The sequence below is a fragment of the Sesamum indicum genome, linkage group LG8, assembly GCF_026168435.1.
Source record: "Sesamum indicum cultivar Baizhima isolate 11 linkage group LG8, ASM2616843v1, whole genome shotgun sequence".
Lineage (NCBI taxonomy): Eukaryota > Viridiplantae > Streptophyta > Magnoliopsida > Lamiales > Pedaliaceae > Sesamum > Sesamum indicum.
The window spans coordinates 27561615-27579536 of NC_142664.1; the positions used below are offsets into that span (position 1 = coordinate 27561615).

General features: G+C 34.7%; 3 protein-coding genes across 5 annotated transcripts; 1 reads left to right on the plus strand and 2 right to left on the minus strand.

Annotated features, from left to right (window-relative positions):
* Positions 1-2194: 2194 nt before the first annotated feature.
* Positions 2195-5523, minus strand: LOC105169079 (putative 12-oxophytodienoate reductase 11). Its single transcript, XM_011089355.3, has 5 exons — positions 5092-5523; positions 4709-4849; positions 4247-4377; positions 3736-3897; positions 2195-3057 (listed from the first exon to the last, which is right to left on the minus strand). Exons 1-5 carry the CDS (start codon positions 5301-5303, stop codon positions 2456-2458), a joined length of 1248 nt encoding a protein of 415 aa, XP_011087657.1. The 5' UTR covers positions 5304-5523; the 3' UTR covers positions 2195-2455.
* A 2443-nt stretch (positions 5524-7966) lies between these two features.
* On the minus strand, positions 7967-12203 carry LOC105169080 (putative 12-oxophytodienoate reductase 11). Its single transcript, XM_011089356.3, has 5 exons — positions 11419-12203; positions 10807-10947; positions 10019-10149; positions 9484-9645; positions 7967-8793 (listed from the first exon to the last, which is right to left on the minus strand). The coding sequence occupies exons 1-5, from the start codon at positions 11517-11519 to the stop codon at positions 8183-8185; spliced, it is 1146 nt and encodes a 381-aa protein (XP_011087658.1). The 5' UTR covers positions 11520-12203; the 3' UTR covers positions 7967-8182.
* A 641-nt stretch (positions 12204-12844) lies between these two features.
* Positions 12845-17725, plus strand: BSH (transcription regulatory protein SNF5, putative (BSH)). Of its 3 annotated transcripts, none has more exons than XM_011089358.3 (12): positions 12845-13002; positions 13432-13547; positions 14463-14608; positions 14727-14815; positions 15329-15423; positions 15865-15936; positions 16058-16105; positions 16242-16325; positions 16531-16569; positions 16687-16769; positions 16936-16998; positions 17311-17725. In XM_011089358.3, the coding sequence occupies exons 3-12, from the start codon at positions 14556-14558 to the stop codon at positions 17408-17410; spliced, it is 726 nt and encodes a 241-aa protein (XP_011087660.1). In that variant the 5' UTR covers positions 12845-13002; positions 13432-13547; positions 14463-14555; the 3' UTR covers positions 17411-17725. The 3 variants fall into 3 exon arrangements, with proteins under 3 accessions (XP_011087660.1, XP_011087659.1, XP_011087662.1); XM_011089357.3 differs by having other exon boundaries at positions 13432-13540; XM_011089360.3 differs by lacking the exon at positions 13432-13547.
* Positions 17726-17922: the final 197 nt, after the last annotated feature.

The following is a 17922-nucleotide window of genomic DNA, read 5'->3' on the forward strand; positions in this document are numbered from 1 at the left end:
TTATCTTATTTTGGAGTGGATTATTTAATTGTATTGATTTTATAATAAATAATCAAAAGAAGCATTTAATAATCGATTATTTTTTATTTTTCTAGTAAATAATTATGAGGGACCAATATATCGACTTATCTATATTATTAATTAAGTGGGAGGAATCTATAGTAACAATCATTAATTTCAATGTACGTCGACTAAAAAGTCTGTTGTATCTATTTCTTGAATCATTAATATGAAGGTGATATTTTCAAGAAATGTAATTTTTGCTATTTTTCGTCCAAACAATAACGAAACGGGATGAGAATTTTCAGAGAAATTGCAAGTGTAATTTTAAAACTTGTTGGGGGAGAAAGTATAATTTTCACATTTTAGAGAGAATCAAAATATAATTAAGTATAATAAAAAGATTAAATTATGGAGGGTGGTGCATTAACGAGTATGTACCAATCACTAGCCAATATAAAATATTGGTGACTAATTTGTAGCTATTATGAAAGCAGAGCATAATTAGGGGCTGCTCTATTGTTTTTTGTAGAGAACCTTTCAAATTGAAATTATATATTCCAACAAAATATATTACTTAAGAAAAAAGGTAATGAAATGGGCCACTTATCAATTATTATTTTAAAATAAAAATAAAATTGATAAATAAATAGTGATAATACGGAAGCCATTACGTATTACAATTTGGATTAAGGTAAGAAATTAAATGTCCAAACTTAATTGTTAACGATAAATTAACTTTACATCTTCATTTATGAACCGTTACATCTTGATTGATATGCATTTAATAATTGAAATTTGTACGACACAAATCAATAGCTAGATATCGTTAAATTTGAATTAAACCTCTAAATTTAATTCATAATTCAATGGTTCAAATTTCACTTAATTTAAATGAACAGTTTAGATTTATTATATAAATTTTCATCATATTTTATTTATTAAATATATTAAAAAATATTGTCTCCTTCCCCTCACCCCCAACCCACCCCCGCCACCGCACAAGTGCCTCCTCACTGCCAGCCTCCCCCGCGCACCTTGTCCTCCTCCTCCTCGTCCGCAAGCCCCAGCCCTCTTCCTCGCGTCCCCTCCTATCCCGGCCTAGCATCGGCGCGGCAACAATAAGCGCTGATTTCACTGTTTTCTATATATATATATATATACATTAAACATAATATATACATATACTTATATATTTTATATTTAAATATATATTATATAATCTTAAGATATATTTTATATACTTAAATAATATTAGCAAGATCAGAACTATTCATTTATATAAGATTTTAACGGTGTTAAAATAAAGATTAAAAATATTATTTTATATTTATAAAAATTAAAAGAAAATAGAATTGGAGTGTGTGATACACTTGTAACATAGAGGGGATGTTCTATTACATTTTTTAAATTGTATAGGGAATTTTTGCTGTTTTATTTTTCACAAAGAGGTATTTTAGATATTTTTTAAAACACAAAAGGCTAAATTGCATTTTACCCCGGTAAAAAAGAATCCTCAAGAACATCATGTCGTTGTATGGACAATCAAATGCCATAAATGCGAGGATTTTTGTCACAACACTCTGCGATAGAGCTCAAGAGTGGTTTAGGCCGCTCCCGGGTGTGTGACAATCGTATATTACGGTCAGCTTGGGAGGAAATTTCTACATCAATTCACCAGCAAAAAGAAGACAAAAAGGTCAACAACATACTTGTTCACTACCAAACAAAGAAACAGGGAGTAGCTGCGAAACTTTAGAAACAGGTTCGATAATGAGATGTTGGAATTGCAAAATTTGAAGATAGAACCGGTTAACTAGTATATTAATCACGGACTCAACAGGGGACCCTTGGCATCAGCCTTAGCCAGGAACCCCCCCTGCCACCATAGAGGTCTTGAACGAGAGGTAACTCAAAGGAGATGCTAGAGATGAAAAAGGGTGAATTGGCAGAGAATTCTAGAATGATAAGGCCCTAGTATCGTTCTGTAGAACACCCGAATGGAGGTTATGTGAAAGCAAAAAGGAGCTCCCAAACAGGGAGGTACTCAACCTATACGCCTCTCAACGCACCAAGAGCTTGGGTCTTAGTTGCCGTTGAGCAATCTTAGGCCGTGCAATGGCCAATGCCAATGAAGTAGAAAATCAGAATCGAGAGAACCCCACGTAGTATTGCCACTTTCACAAAACAGTAATGCTTTCTGAATCTGATATGGATTTTCTTAGCTGGTTCAACAACTTCTTTCAACACAGGCAAATGATGAACCTAATTACAATCACACACAAGAAGTTTGTAATTGCACAAAGCAGGGTGTTAATAACTTAGCCAGATCGGCAAGAAAGATGGAGTGAAATCAAAATGGCAGTAAGAGACATATTTCAAAGCATCTATATGTAGACCTTCCTGTCATATTATACATTAAACACGAAATGCATCGATAACTGCTGGCCTCACCCTAAGCTTCTTCAAGAAATGGATAATCAGTGTAACCAACAACAGGATCTGAAATGTAGAATGTGCTTCTATTGTACTTGTTGAGAGGAGCGTCCAGCTCGTACCGTCTTGGCAAGTCCGGATTAGCCAAGAACAAGCGTCCAAATGCAATCAAATCCGCATAATTATCAGCAATGGCTCTATTTCCCTTGCTTCTGTTGTAGCCACCAGCAGCAATAAAAGTATTCTTGAAAGCTTTTCTCATTGGAAGGAGTCGGTGAGGAATTTCATCCTCGGGCCCTTGACTCACTGTCGCACCAACAACTCTCGGTTCGATCACATGGAGGTACAGAATGTTGAACTTATTAAGTGCATTGGCCATGTATAGGCCTAGAGCATCAGGATCTGAGTCAACCGACTCCATAAAATCAGTGTATGGAGACAGTCTTATCCCAACTCTGTGAGATCCAATCTCATTGGTCACTGCTTCTACTATCTCGAGTGCAAAGCGAGAACGGTTTTCCAAGCTCCCACCATATTCATCTGTCCTATCATTTACTTGATCTTTTAGAAACTGTTCGATTAAGTAACCGTTTGCTCCGTGTATCTCAACTCCATCAAATCCTGCAAGCAAAAAGCTAAGTATGAGCTTCAAGGTCCTTAGTTCTGAAGATTTTAGCACTTAACAAACTTACAAGCCTATGCTCTAGATCTAGACATCTATTGTTAAGATATTCTATATGATCAAAATGTTTTTCCATATCTATTACATCTGATCAACTCTGTAAGACATCTCCATAACGGTGGATGATGGGAAGATAACACTATTCGAGCTCTTAATGTAATCTGCTCACGTACAGCAACTGATTTTAAGCTGCTGATGTTTATTTAAAAGACTAGTTTGCATAGAAAAAACCATCCTGATTGCCACCACTCGGCTCACCGGAGCTATAACCCATGCTTTATAGTGTCTCAGTCTTTAAATTCAGTTTACTGTACTTGTTTGCACATCATATTTTCTTCTAATGCTCACAGTGATGTGTATAGGTTTGGCCTAAACGGACAAACATGCCAGCATCAGGCCATCTGTCAACTGTTCATATGTGAGCTAGATTGTGAATCAAAGCATGGGAATAAGAGTTATAACCATGATCTCTAAAAGACTAATTCCTTCTTCAAAAAGTATTCAAAATAATTTTGTTCGGATTTAAATTGAATCTAAGAGCATCAGGCTTTAACCTTATGTAACATCAAATGCCAAATTATGTCTTGAAGAAAACATACAAGGCAGAGGGCACACACCTGCTTCAATAGCATTCCTAGCAGACAACCTGAAATCATTCACAATACCAGGGATTTCATCCTTCCTCAGACGTCTAGGAGGAGACCATTCTACTCCGTCAAGGCCAGGTGTAATTCCCTTGTCTGTTGATGAGACAGGAGCTTGGCCATTGGGCTGGAAATCTGATAAAAGACACTTTTGTTAAATTCATGCAGGTTTTGGACCAAATAGAAACTCAGTTAAACTACGTTTTTGGTATTAAGTAGAACTGCATTTACCCACGGCTATCAAAGTACCTCATCTTGCAGTCATTGTCCACATAAATATATGTTTATATATGATCGTTTTGATAGCACTGCTACAGTTCTTATGCACTTAAATCTGATCCTTACTGAGAAAAGTAATCTTAAGAACTAAATTTTACATTAGACATCCTTACAGCTAAATTCCATCCGTGTTATTCAATGAGATATCATCCAAGACAACAGGATTAACTTAACTATTAAATGAATATGTAAAGATTTCACATACCATAAGTGGAGACACGACCAACATGCCACATTTGCAGGAAAAATATGCCACCCTTTTGATGAACTGCATCCACAATTGGCTTCCATGCCTCCACATGCTCCTTTGTCCAAATTCCAGGTGTATGTGGGTATCTATAAATTGAACATTATATTAGTTTAGTATGTGTTAGACATTGAAATTGCAATTTAGCTGGCCCTTTGATTAGATTCTCTATTTAAAATGAAAACAAACAACTCATAAAACATTTACAGCAGGGTCATATGAATCAAGATGAGATGATTAAGTTTAAGAGTGCTCAAACATATGCACTCTTCAGTCATAGATGATTACCGTACATTCTAAATGTGATGGAATATATTTATACTTTTTCCTTTTGCATATACGTTGATGGAAATTATCAATGAATCATCATCTTTTAGCCTATATAAACAGAAAGGGAAAAGAGGCTTGTGATATCGATACCCTTGTGCAGTGTCGGATACACCAGTTGCTTCGGTAATGAGAAGACCACCTTTGGTCGCTCGCTGAGAGTAATACACTGCCGCATGAGGCTGAGGAACATTGTTGTACGAGCGGTTTCGTGTTAACGGTGCTAAAACAATTCTGTGCCAATGTTAAAAAATGTGCTTCAGAGACGCAACTATATACTAAATTTATCAAAGAAAGTTTGTAATATTATTCAGAAAAATTTAGTGCTTCTTGATTCTATAAAGTTTTAGACTATATGTTGATCCCAAATCCACAAACCTCACTAATTCTCTTTTCCTTGAAGATAAGGGGAAAAAACAAAAAAACTAAACAAATCCATGAGCTCAAAGAGAAACGCCCAAAAACAACAGACGTACCTGTGGGAGAGATCAAAGTCCCCCATTTTGTAGGGAGTGAGCAGAGGAATTGGAGCATCAGAGGAATTGACATTTCCACTACTACTACTACTAGTATTACGAACACTCATAACTCCGATCCCTCTGCAAAACCTCGCCTTGTTCTGTACTCTGTAAGGAGTGAAACGAGGAAACACCTTAGAATGCGAATTGACAGTGAATGCCATCGCCATATCCCAACGCTCCGTATATATATTGGTAGCTCCGCCGCCCACACCGCCCTCGTGTGGAATCCCCGGTGAACATTAGGCTTCACGCGTCGATTTTGGGTGATGCAAAAAGGGGTTCTTGATCAAGTCAAAAGCAAAAGCGAATTGAGAAACGACCACCTCGAGATGGATGTGATGAAATGATGATCAAACGAAACAAAGAGGATGAACCGGAGTAGGAAACGAGGTGAGATATATATACAGAATGATGATTTGATTGTAACCCACAACACTGTGCAATGTGCATGAATGCCATATCCGGTACGTCATCATTTTCATCACACTATCACTCTTTGATTTGATTTGATTTTATTTAATTTCATCATATATATATATATATATATTCTTTTCTAAAGTTCTATATTCGATTTAATTATGTTAGAAACGAAATATGAGATGTTTTGAGCATATGGAGCGAAAACCGAGCATTATAGTCATCATCATTGTGGAAGATATTAGATAGAGAATTACAGTGTTAATTTATCTCGTTCTATTAGTTCATGCGCGTTATATAGATTATGGCGTATCCCTTAACCTATCGAGGGATAAACCACCAGTTGAGCATTGTTGTACTTTACGATCTTGTATTATTAATAAAACTTACATTTACCAAAAACAAAAAAAACACAACACCAAAATTTAACAAAAAGATAAATAAATCATTGGATTTGATATTCAGTAAAAATCAAACTTCTAGCGTAGTCTTTAGGGAGTGTTAGTGTGATGTATTTTGAGGGCATTACTATAATTTTTTGTCATTTAATAGAGAGTTCAATTGAAATTATGCACACTTTTGTATTTATAATTATAACTACAATTTTAAAATTATACTTTTATTTTATAAAAATACAGAAAAGTATTTGTATATTTGATCAGTACTAGGATAATATGGATATAATTAACCGTTTTTAAGCTGCAATAAATAGTACACATTAATAAGTATTACAATGTTATTATTTTGTAAGAAAGTGAGGGGGGAAATGTTTATTGTTCTTTAATTTATTTATAAAATTGAAATATATAGCTAAGAAAAATGATTAAAAATATAAAAGAATTGAGTTCGCCCATATTTTTATATAGCATATATGTCGGTGCACTCTTACGTATGTGCTTACATTTTTAAACATAAATATTACTTAAAAAACTATCTTATTTTTGGAGTGGATTTTTTTTTATTGATTTTAGTAAACATTATTAAGAACCAATATAGTAATTAATTGTCGATGTGTGTTGACTGAAATATCGTTAATTATACTTACTTCCCACAATTAGTTTAATTATTTTTTTATGGATAATTTTCTATTTAAAATCATTTATATTTAAGATTAATTCATTTTATGGATTAGTTATTTAATTCATCTTTCTTTTTTTATATTCAATATTAAATAGAGTACATTATGGTAATTTTTTCTTGAGGTTTGGAATAATTATAAATACCTTTACGTTTTTTTGAAAAGTTATAAATATCTCTTTGAGTTTAATGTTTGTCTAACAAATGATTAGTTCCGTTAGTCTCTGTTCATTTTCATCCAAATTTTACGATGAACTGACCAAAATACTATTATGAATTATAAATAATAATTTTATATACTTTTCAGAATTTTTTAAAATAATTTTATGGACTAATATGCTCTATAAATTATTTACTTTATCTACTCTCAAATTCTTCATCCATTTTTTCAAATGTTTAAAAAAAAAAAGTAAGGATCAAATCGTAAGTTTCACATCATTGTTTAAGGTCTATATAATTATTTTTTATTTATAAAAATATTTATAATTTTTTAAACAATCTAAAATATTTATAATTATATAAAACCACATAAAAAAATACTTATAATTTTCCGTATTAAATATTCATAACTAATCTATAACTATCATAAAAGCTAGCAGACATAATAAAATATAGAATTTGAACTCATAACTTTATAATTATGATGAAATTTTAATTTTACCAACTAAACTATGATTAGGGTTGCTCAAATTAAAATTATATATTATTTAAAACATCGAAATCAAACTGGGCCACTTACGGAAGATACTGATCAATTATTTTAATTTAAAAATATATATTATTTAAGAAACATCGAAATCAAACTGGGCCACTTACGAAAGATACCAATCAATTATTTTAATTTAAAAATATATATAATAATCAACGTTCACCAAAATCTGGAGGTGGGGTGGCCTATAAAATAAAATAATAATTATTTGTGATCATATGCAAGCCATTACGTAATATAATTTGGATTAAGGGAAGAAATGTCCTAACTTTGAACATATATGTTTAATTATTTAATATATATATGTGTGTCTGTATGTATTATCTGTATTAATATAATTATAACAAGTTTAAATAATCTATCCGCATAATTTATAAGCTTCATTCCAATATTCATATTTTATTTTAAATTCTTAAAAAAAATTATGTAAAGTTTAAGAAAAATTAATGTACTTACTCTCTTACCCTAAAACATTGTATTATATGGTTTTGGCCCCTCAAATAATGAAAATGATACATAGTCGAATTAATTTACCACATAAACTTAGGTTTCTTGTTAAAAAAATTAAAGGGAGATATGTTTCATATATTGTATATGTGAATAGAGTTTCTTAGGCATTGTTTGGAATTCATATTAAAATCATTTTGACAAGTTTTTTGTCAATCAAAGTGGAATAGTTATCAAAAGGGTCATTACATTGTTACTAAAACTACTGATAGCCATCAACTCCTCATAAGTTGAGAAATGGGATGTCTTGTACTGCCTGCCATCATATCTAAATTATACTTGTTTAAGCCTCACTTTTTAGGTAGAAATATCTAAGAAATGGTGATGTATGTTACCTCAGTGTTCCGAGGCTTCTTCAAGGAATGGATAATCAGTGTAACCAACAACAGGATCTGAAGTGTAGAATGTGCTCCTATCATACTTGTTAAGAGGGGCGTCCAGCTCATACCGTCTTGGTAAATCAGGATTAGCCAAGAACAAGCGTCCAAATGCAATCAAATCTGCATAATGATCGGTAATAGCTCTGTTTCCCTTGCTTCTGGTGTAGCCACCAGCAGCAATGAATGTGCTGTTAAAAGCTTTTCTCATCGGCAGGAGTTGATGAGGAATTTCATCCTTGGGCCCTTGAAGTACCCTCGCACCAACAACTCTTGGTTCGATCACATGAAGGTAGAGAAGGTTAAACTTGTTAAGTGCATTGGCCATGTATAGGCCTAGAGCATCAGGATCCGAGTCAATCGCCTCCATGAAATCAGTATAGGGAGATAGTCTTATCCCAACTCTATTAGGTCCAATCTCATTGGTCACTGCTTCTACTACCTCGAGTGCAAATCGACTCCGGTTTTCTAAGATCCCACCATATTCATCAGTTCTGTCGTTTACTTGATCTTTCAGAAACTGTTCTATTAAGTAACCATTTGCTCCATGTATCTCAACTCCATCAAATCCTGACAAAAGGAGCAGCAGCTAAGTAGGAGCTTGAAGGTTTCATATTTATGAGTTTACCAGCAACCATTTACCTGTTCGACTATTCAAATGCCAAAAAATGAAACACTTGAGTTATAAACATTCTATGTGAATCAAAAGGTTTATCGATATCGTATCTCAGTTGATTACTCCCTAAACAGACTCCATAATAATGAAAGACAGAGAATTAACAATACCAGAGCTCTTACCTAGTGTGATCTTTGTAAGGTACAATTTAGTTGATTTAAACTGCCTACATTTATTTCAAAATAAGGTCCTCCTGAAACAACTAAACTATCTTAGTTTTCACCAATTAACTCAACGCAGCATCACTATTTGCTGTTTAACATTGTGAAGTCCTGAATGTTAAGTGACCGTACTGTTTTGCCATTAGATTTATTCTTCTTTTTCTCGTAATGAATGCTTTCAAGTTTGAGAAATACCAAGCTTGAGGCTCTCAAACGCTTGGCCACAAGATGCAACCACAACATTTGAAAGACTACAAAATTTCATCGATTGATTTCCAGTAAGTTTACTCCGGATTGATATTGATAGTAAGCACATCATCTGTTATTCTCGAGAAATACATCGAAAGTGCCAAAGGTGTCTCGTGGAAAATTACCTTTGTACATGCCCTAGAAGAAAATAGACATCAGATAGAGGGTACAAACCTGCTTCAATAGCATTGCGAGCAGCCAACCTGAAGTCATTCACAATACCAGGAATTTCATCCTTCCTTAGCCGCCTAGGAGGAGGCCATTGCACTCCCTCAAGGCCAGGGGTAATTCCTTTGTCTGTTGATGAGATTGGAGCTTGGCCATTGGGCTGAAAATCTTTACTTAAAAAATATGTATTATTTTTTTCTAGCTATTGTCAACCAGATAAGAATCAAGTAAAGTTCATTAGATATCATAAGAATTGCATAAGTAGGTAATGCTGTCCATATCATGCATGCACCTCTTGCAGTTAATTCTCTGTCATTACAACTAAATGTTTTAGTCTTGGGTTACAACAATGTCAGGAAAAGTAAATATAAGGGGATAATAAGTTGTATAATCAATTTGTAGAAGATTTGTTATAAAATTTGGTTGACGGGTAGCTATACATTACACAATCTTTTTATTAAATTGTATTCCTGTTACACAAGATATCTTAGCAAGACAAGTTGCTTAAGAGTTGAAGTGAGTCGATACGAATTTAGCATACCATATGTAGAGGCACGACCAACATGCCAAATTTGCAAGAAAAATATGCCTCCCTTTTGATGAACTGCTTCTACAATTGGTTTCCATGCCTCCACATGCTCCTTTGTCCAAATTCCAGGTGTATCATGGGACCTATAAACAGAAATCAACATGAATGTGCATTAGAAGTCCAAATCACGATTCAGCTAGCTATATTATTAGATTATCCCTTGAAAACCGAAGTTGTTCGTGAATCTAAGGATTTATTTCACTTGATCACTTGCCAATTCCATATTGGGAAGTAATGCTAAAAAATTAAAGATCATTGGTCAGAAAATGGCTTGTATGGTTCCAAGCAACTATTATATATAAAATGAGTACCAACAAATTTCTTCCACTAGAAGTACTTACAGCAAGTTTCTATTAGTAAGTTTTCTACAGCACCTACTCACAGACAAGCAGATGTTTTTTAGAAGCATTTGAACAGTTAGACTAAACATCAAGTCCATGATATTATACTTGACCAACACAGAAATAAGAAAGCTCAGAAGAAAATCCAAAGTTACTGTCACGATACTACTTACGAATATCATTGACACAAAAGACAAGTATCAAGACACTGTTACTCGAAGGTGTTAAGGTACAATCTTAACTCCTAGTTCCTTGTTTCTTGCTCATACATCAATATTATGCACTGTAACTGTTGACTGAAGGTAAAGGTTGTAATTTCTTTTCTTTTTATCAGATTTTATAGAAATCACTGGTATCATCATTTAAAACAGAAACATTAAAAACCTGCCATATCCATACCCTTGTGCTGTGTCTGATATACCAGTTGCTTCAGCAATGAGAAGACCACCTTTGGTTGTTCGCTGAGAGTAGTACGCTGCTGCATGGGGCTGCGGCACGTGGCTATACGATCTGTTTCGGGTTAATGGTGCTAGCAAAATTCTGTCCAAGATTGACAACCAAACTCCAATCAGGCAAAATTGTAATAAACTTAAAATCTCAGGATAAGTCTGTCTTGAATCCTCAAATAAAGATTGCGGTGCCACCAAATCCAACAAGTAGTAAACAAAATTCTCTATAATGTGATCCAAATCAGAATCACCAAAAATGAATTGGTAAACAACATGCTCAAATCTCAACCAATAAAACATAGTGGCATTTGTTAGACGCATAACCAAACCAAAAAAATGCACCAAATTATATTACAAAATGCAAAACCCTTCTAGAATCCATCAGAAATTGGTTCTGAAATTCGTACGTACTGATTCAGTTATAGATCAATGCAAAACCCTAAACCCCACAGAATTTGATGCGACTATCCTACACTAATATGCTCGCAACCTCTCTTAAACAAAACAGAACAAATTCAATAACTAAAAGAGAAACTCTACTCAAGGGAATCAGAACAGAAACCTGTGGGAGAGATGAAAATCCCCCATTTTGTAGGGCGTGAGCAGAGGAATGGGAGCATCAGAAGGAGGTCCATCATCGGTACTAGGATTATAAACCGCCATCGCAGTGATGCAGAAGCAAAGGAGTAGTGAAAAGCGCAACAGTCTGGAAATAGCAATAGACTTGGAACAGCATCACCAATTTCCACAACAGCGCTGTATACATATAGACGTAACTCCACTGCTTGTGTGCCCTGGTGTAAAATTCCTCCACTTCACCAGAAACTTGGGGATTCCATTGCAACCGAATGATGACGCTTTACCATTTGCTTTTCTTGTTTTCAGTTCCACTCAAGTGGAAAGCGAGAGCTAACTGAAAACAAGTAGGTTTTGATGTTTTGACGTCACTAATAATTAAAAAAATATATATTAATTTGATTGAAATAAAAATATATATTGATTTGACAATACTTGCAACACAAAATACAATCTCAAAAGGGGCTAAGCGTCTTCTAGGAATGGATTAATCAGTGTAGCCAACAAGAGGATCGTGAATGTAAAATGTGGTTTAGTCATGCTAGGAACAGGCGTCTGCGTAAGTTTGAGCGATCCCTCTGTTTCCATCACTCTTGTTAAGGCCAGCAGCAATGATGAAAGTATTCTTGAAGGCTTTTCTCATTGGAAGGAGGCTAAGTGCAACTTCAAAATTTCTACCCAGTCTGCTCTCAATCACGTGAAGGTAGACGATGTTGAACTTATTTAGTGCATCCGCCTGGCCATTTGGTTGAAACTCTGCTTCACATTTGAAGAACAATGTTAGTTTTCCAAGCAATTGGGAATCATGAACCTCACCAACCTTTCTTAACTGATATACCAGTTGCTTCAGTAATAAGAAGACCACCATTAGTTGCTGGTTGAGAGTAGAACGCTGCTGCATGTGGCTACGGAATAGTGTTGTAAGATCTGTTCCAGGTCAGCGGTGCTAATACAACTCTGTATCATCACAAGAAACAAACAATGATGAACCATTTTTTTCTTTTACATAATTTACATAATTCGATATTTTCAAACTCAATTCACTGTGAGCAACAAATGTCTAAATTACCCCCTTATAAAAAAATTAATAGTGATTTATTTTTTAAAATACAACAATTTACCTCCTATGTTTTAAAAAATGAAGCAATTTTAGATAATCGTATCAAAATTCCTAATATTTTAGATGATCTTATCAAAATTTAAATAAAATAGAAGAAATATGAGGATAAACTTTTTTTAAGAAAAATCTTAACAGTCCAATAATAAAAAAACATGTACTTCAATGATGCTAATTTCTTAAAGGTACATAAAATAAGTATCAATTATGCAAAAGGAATATAAATAATTAATATAATTTTTTTAATATATTAATTTGAAATGTAAAGCATTCCACAAAGTCGTGTTTCCGTGACCAAAGTTGTTGGCTTACAGTCTCCTTTTTGTTTCTTTTTGTAGTAGTTTCGCTCTCCCAACCTTTGCGCTCTTCGTAATACAAGAGCGCGCAATCAGACTGACAAAATCAACAGAATCGACTCCCAATTCAAATTTCATCCACTCTGGAGAGGCGAAGGTACCTGTACTCTTGATGTTTTCTTGTAAATCGGTTGTTTTTGAGCTGTTTAGGGAACTGAAAATGGTTAGTGTTCGGTACTCCGTTCTTGGTTCATTTGAGAAAAGATGGGCAAGCTGCCAATCGTAATTTTATTGAAAAATTTGTGGATTTTTGTGGGTAGTTGAGTATTTTTTTTCGCTGGAGGGCAACTTTTTGATGGGGCAAAAAGTGTGCGGAAGCTATTCCGTTGTTTAATGTGTATTAGTGATCAGTTTGATTGTCTTGACTTTGTCCAATTTTCTGTTTGGGAATTGCTAGCTCTGTTTGCATGTTCATTATAAGCAATTCACTTGATTACTATGAAGAAACATCTGATATAAGTTTCCATAGCTGGATGAAGGAGTTATCGTTTGATGTTTGGCTGTTATTTTGTTTATTGAATTTCAGATGTGCTTGTGGCGATGTTTATTGGTGGAACATTAATTCAGTGAGGCAAATAATTGGGGTGAACTTTTGAACCACAAGTGCACTCTAGAATTGTAATATTTTGGCAAATGTAAGTGGTAAGCCTGTACAATAACATCTATTTTTTTCAACCTTTATGTTGGGGGTGGGTGGGTCAGTTGGAGGGTCCAATTTGGTTAGGGCGGTTTGGTTTTCTGGGTCATTGAGGGCAGGAAGCAACACGGGCTGAGGGGCTGCAAAGTGGTGGTGGATGGGTCTGGCTTTAAAGGCTGAAATAGGGGTGAGGTTCTTGTTGGGATCCTAAGGGGCTGGGAAGTTGAAACCATGGATGTAAGGGTTTAGGATGGGACTAGAGGGCTATGGTGGCCACAGAGGGCTCAGGTGGAGAAGTTTTTCTATGAAATACTCCAAAATATCTCATGTGGAAGGGAACGGTTTGCCGGTATTACAATGTCTGTAAGCCACAGTCGCACGGAGTGTTGTCTTTTGAGCAGAAAAAACATGGTGAAGGATGTTTTTGGGACCATTCTACTTGTGGAGATCTTGTAGAGCTTGGGGTGCCTGAATTTTAATTGTTTTCTTGTTTGCCTTGTAAATATTTCACCTCCATACTTTTTATACTGGCTTTCTTTCCTTACAAAATCATCTTTACTTTTTCGGTTATACAGACCTTCTTATATATATATATATAATTTAGGGCCTCGTGTAACGTATATTATGTGAAAAACGAACTGATGGACTGATCTGTGTTTTCAATCTCATATCTACAAATAATATTAATGTTTGTCAATTTTGAATCATTAACTAAGAAAGTCTATGAACTGTGTCATGCATGCATCAGACTAATTACTGTGGACAAATTCCTCTCTAATGATAGATTAGCCTACAGTACATTGTGACTCGTGATCTATCGGAAGAGTATATTAGAACTGAGATCTCGAAAACTCTGATGCTAGTTACTTTTAATAAAAACGCTGATGCTTACTGAATGCATGATTCAATTCGAAATTCAGATTGAGGGGACGGTCTTAGGTTAGGTGCTTGCACTGTATTGCACTTAATAATCGTCAAAGAAATTAAGAGAGGGAGCGAGGAGAACTGGAGGCATGAAGTCACACTCACCATGGGGCACAGCAAAGAACCCTGTCAAGTTCCGAATGTAAATCAATGGCTGCCCTTTCTCTTTCTCTCTCTCTCCATAAATATCTAGTAACATCAGTTTCGGCTGTATATGTGCAAAACCTTTGACTTTGGATATTCATATTTCTAATATACAGACCGACTGCAGACAACCTAGTTCCAATACGTTTGGATATTGAAATTGATGGGCAGAGATGTAGGGATGCTTTCATCTGGAATCCCTCTGGTAATTTAAGATTTCTATATTCGTATGCCCAAAATATTATGCACCTATGTATTTTTCTGCTTTATCGGCTTTCTTGTGTCATTCTTAATAATATCCCTTGTATAAAATTTTAGTTTTAACTGGTCATTCTTCATGCTTTCTTACCTCAGAAATTGTGTTCCCAATGAGGTCATGAATTAGCATAATAAGGTTTTGAAATTTCTTCAGTGCGTTTGGAAAATAAACATTTAGTTCTTAGTAAGATCAATTAGTGAAGGGGATATACTTCGTTTGTCCTTTGTACTTTTCCTCCAGAGGGCGATACGACAAAGCAGTAGCCTCCCCTTTTCCGGATACCATCTTGTGACTTTCCTTAATCAGTCATTCAAACATTGATAACTTGGATTTAAATTTAGGTGTGGATTTTAGAGGATGCTGTATATCTGTAGTTATTGGCATAAAGAACCTAACTCTCTGTGTTCGCCGATCATGTCATGGCATCTGGGGGCTAACTTCATGTTTTTGTTGTTGTAGATCCTGACTCTGAAATCGTGGTGTTTGCAAAAAGAACGGTGAAAGACTTGAAGCTTCCTCCTGCTTTTGTCACACAAATCGCTCAATCCATACAAGTATTTTATACTTAACCAATGCTGAAGTACATTATAATGTGGTGTTTGCGTTTTTACCCATCTGTTACAATTATTTTGTAATATCGACAGTATCCTCACTTAGAAGACATCATTTTGTGCAATTTAAGTTTGAAACATGTCATGTGTCTGTTTCAGATCTCTCATAAGATTCTGTGGTTTAATTAACTAGACATAGGGATAACTTGCTGAGGAAAATTACCTGTTAAACTTCCATGGGGACTCTAAGATACCCATCCATTTTTGTTAGATGACCTCTTCTGTTGGGCAAAAACAGACTTTAAGCTGGTGAATGACAGAGCAATTTGAGTAGTAGCCATTCACATGTCAGGATTTGTGTTTGACCTGGCGTTTAGGTTATTTGTTCACTGATGCATATTTTATTGCATGCCATCTCTGATATTTCAAATCTGATTATTGTAGACGCAGCTCTCCGAATTTCGATCATATGAAGGGCAAGATATGTATACTGGGGAAAAGGTTGTTCCGATCAAGGTTTGGCAGTGCTGATTTGAGATCTCAGTCAATTCCTCTGAATACCAATATATGCAATTCTACATTGTTTTTTGTTTGTTTAAGAAATTGGTAACTTTACTTTCTCTTTCTTTGTTGACAGCTTGATATCCGTGTTAACCATACTCTAATTAAGGACCACTTTTTATGGGTGAGAACTGCCAAAATCTATCATACGTTCTTAAATCGTTTGCCAGAGAATCATGAGATTCATATAAATCAATGTCTTTTGTTTTGCATGTGCTGCTTTAATCATTGTCGTAGGAATGTAAATGCAAAAATTTCAGGATTTGAACAACTTTGAGAGCGACCCGGAAGAATTTGCCAAAACTTTTTGCAAAGACATGGGCATTGAAGATCCTGAAGTTGGAGTAAGCACTTGCAAATTCTCCTTTATTTGGAATATTGCAAGTTTTGAAGAAAAATATCTGATTCAATAACATGATCTACGTTTGTATTGGCATTTAGTGCCGATGCTCTAGTTAACTTCTGTAACCCTGAGTGGTTTTGTTTCTATTCATGTTCACTTGCATTGAATTATAAGCACTTCACATTAACCCAGCATTGCATTTGCAGCCTGCCATTGCAATTGCCATCAGAGAACAACTTTATGAGGTAAATGATTTTTATGGGATAAACATGTTTATAACTTTGTACCTTATTTCTATGGGATAAACATGTTGTGTCGATTTTGTGATAAGTAATGTCACTTCTTTTGCCCTCATGCTTTAGATTGCTGTACAAAATGTGACTTCTATCCGTGAAAGCAGAATAAACAAGAAAGGACGCAGAGGGTTTGAACATATTCAAGCCAGGTCTGTGTGTTAAATTTAAATTTTTTCACTTTTCGTCTTCAATGTGAAAAGCCTAAGCATTATATAAAATGATGAATTCGCATCTATACAACTCAGCATAATTTTCTTTCTTAATTTAAGTAACAAAATCTTGCTTCTATTCCTTACCCACTCTCCTCTCTCTCAGCAAGGCCAGTGGGAATGCTGTGGACTTATTCAAGTTGTTTGGCAACAAATCAAGCGTCGTACGGTAAGTGTCAACATTTTATCCTTAGCGAAAATATGTGTATATAAGAGGAAGGGTGTTCTCCTGGCATTAAAATATGATCTTCCAATGGTATCTGTTTCATTGCCCTGAAATCAATTCCTTGTTTGGTTATCTTCCGTGTTCTAGAAAAGGTTTACCAACAAAAAAGCAGTTCTAGTAGAAAATTTTGAGTCGGATAACATCAATCACACTGCAACCAAATTCCTCAACTCCAATTTTCTTGCTAATATGCATTGATTCCTTTGTTGTTTTCTGCGAGAGTTAGTTCGGTTGTATTCTACCTTTTTATTTCAGGAAGAGGAAGGAGTGGGATGTATATGAACCCATTGTTGATCTCTTATCGAATGAGGAGGTGGATGCTCTTGAAGCAAAAGAAGAAAGGAACACTCGGTGACAGAATAAGATTGTGCATTTTGCTAAATTTATCAATAGATCATCTGTTGAAACAGAGTTATGTTTGCTCAGACAGCTATAGACCCAAACCCAATGGTTCCTACATGGAATGATTGATCTCAGTGCTTTTTGCACAATTTGTTACTGCCCCCCACTTGTTATATCTCAGTTGTTGCAAATAGGAATTGCCCCAATTTTATGTTCAAAACAAACCAACCACTGAGCTCCTGAATCTGTATTAGGAAAATTTTTATCCCAGGCAGATGTATTGCATAAGATTCAATCATGTTACAAGTATTATTATATTTATAGTTAATTGATTTTTCTTTTTTAGTTCTACATAAATGGATAATAACACATTAAATTCGTTATATATTAATTTGAATTTTATCGAAATTAAATTGGGCAAGAAATTTGGGGCCGAGTGGAATGTGGGTGGTAAGAAATGATTTGGTAGAATTAGTTTTACAACAATTGAATTTGTAAAAAAAAAAAAAAGTATTTTAAAATAAT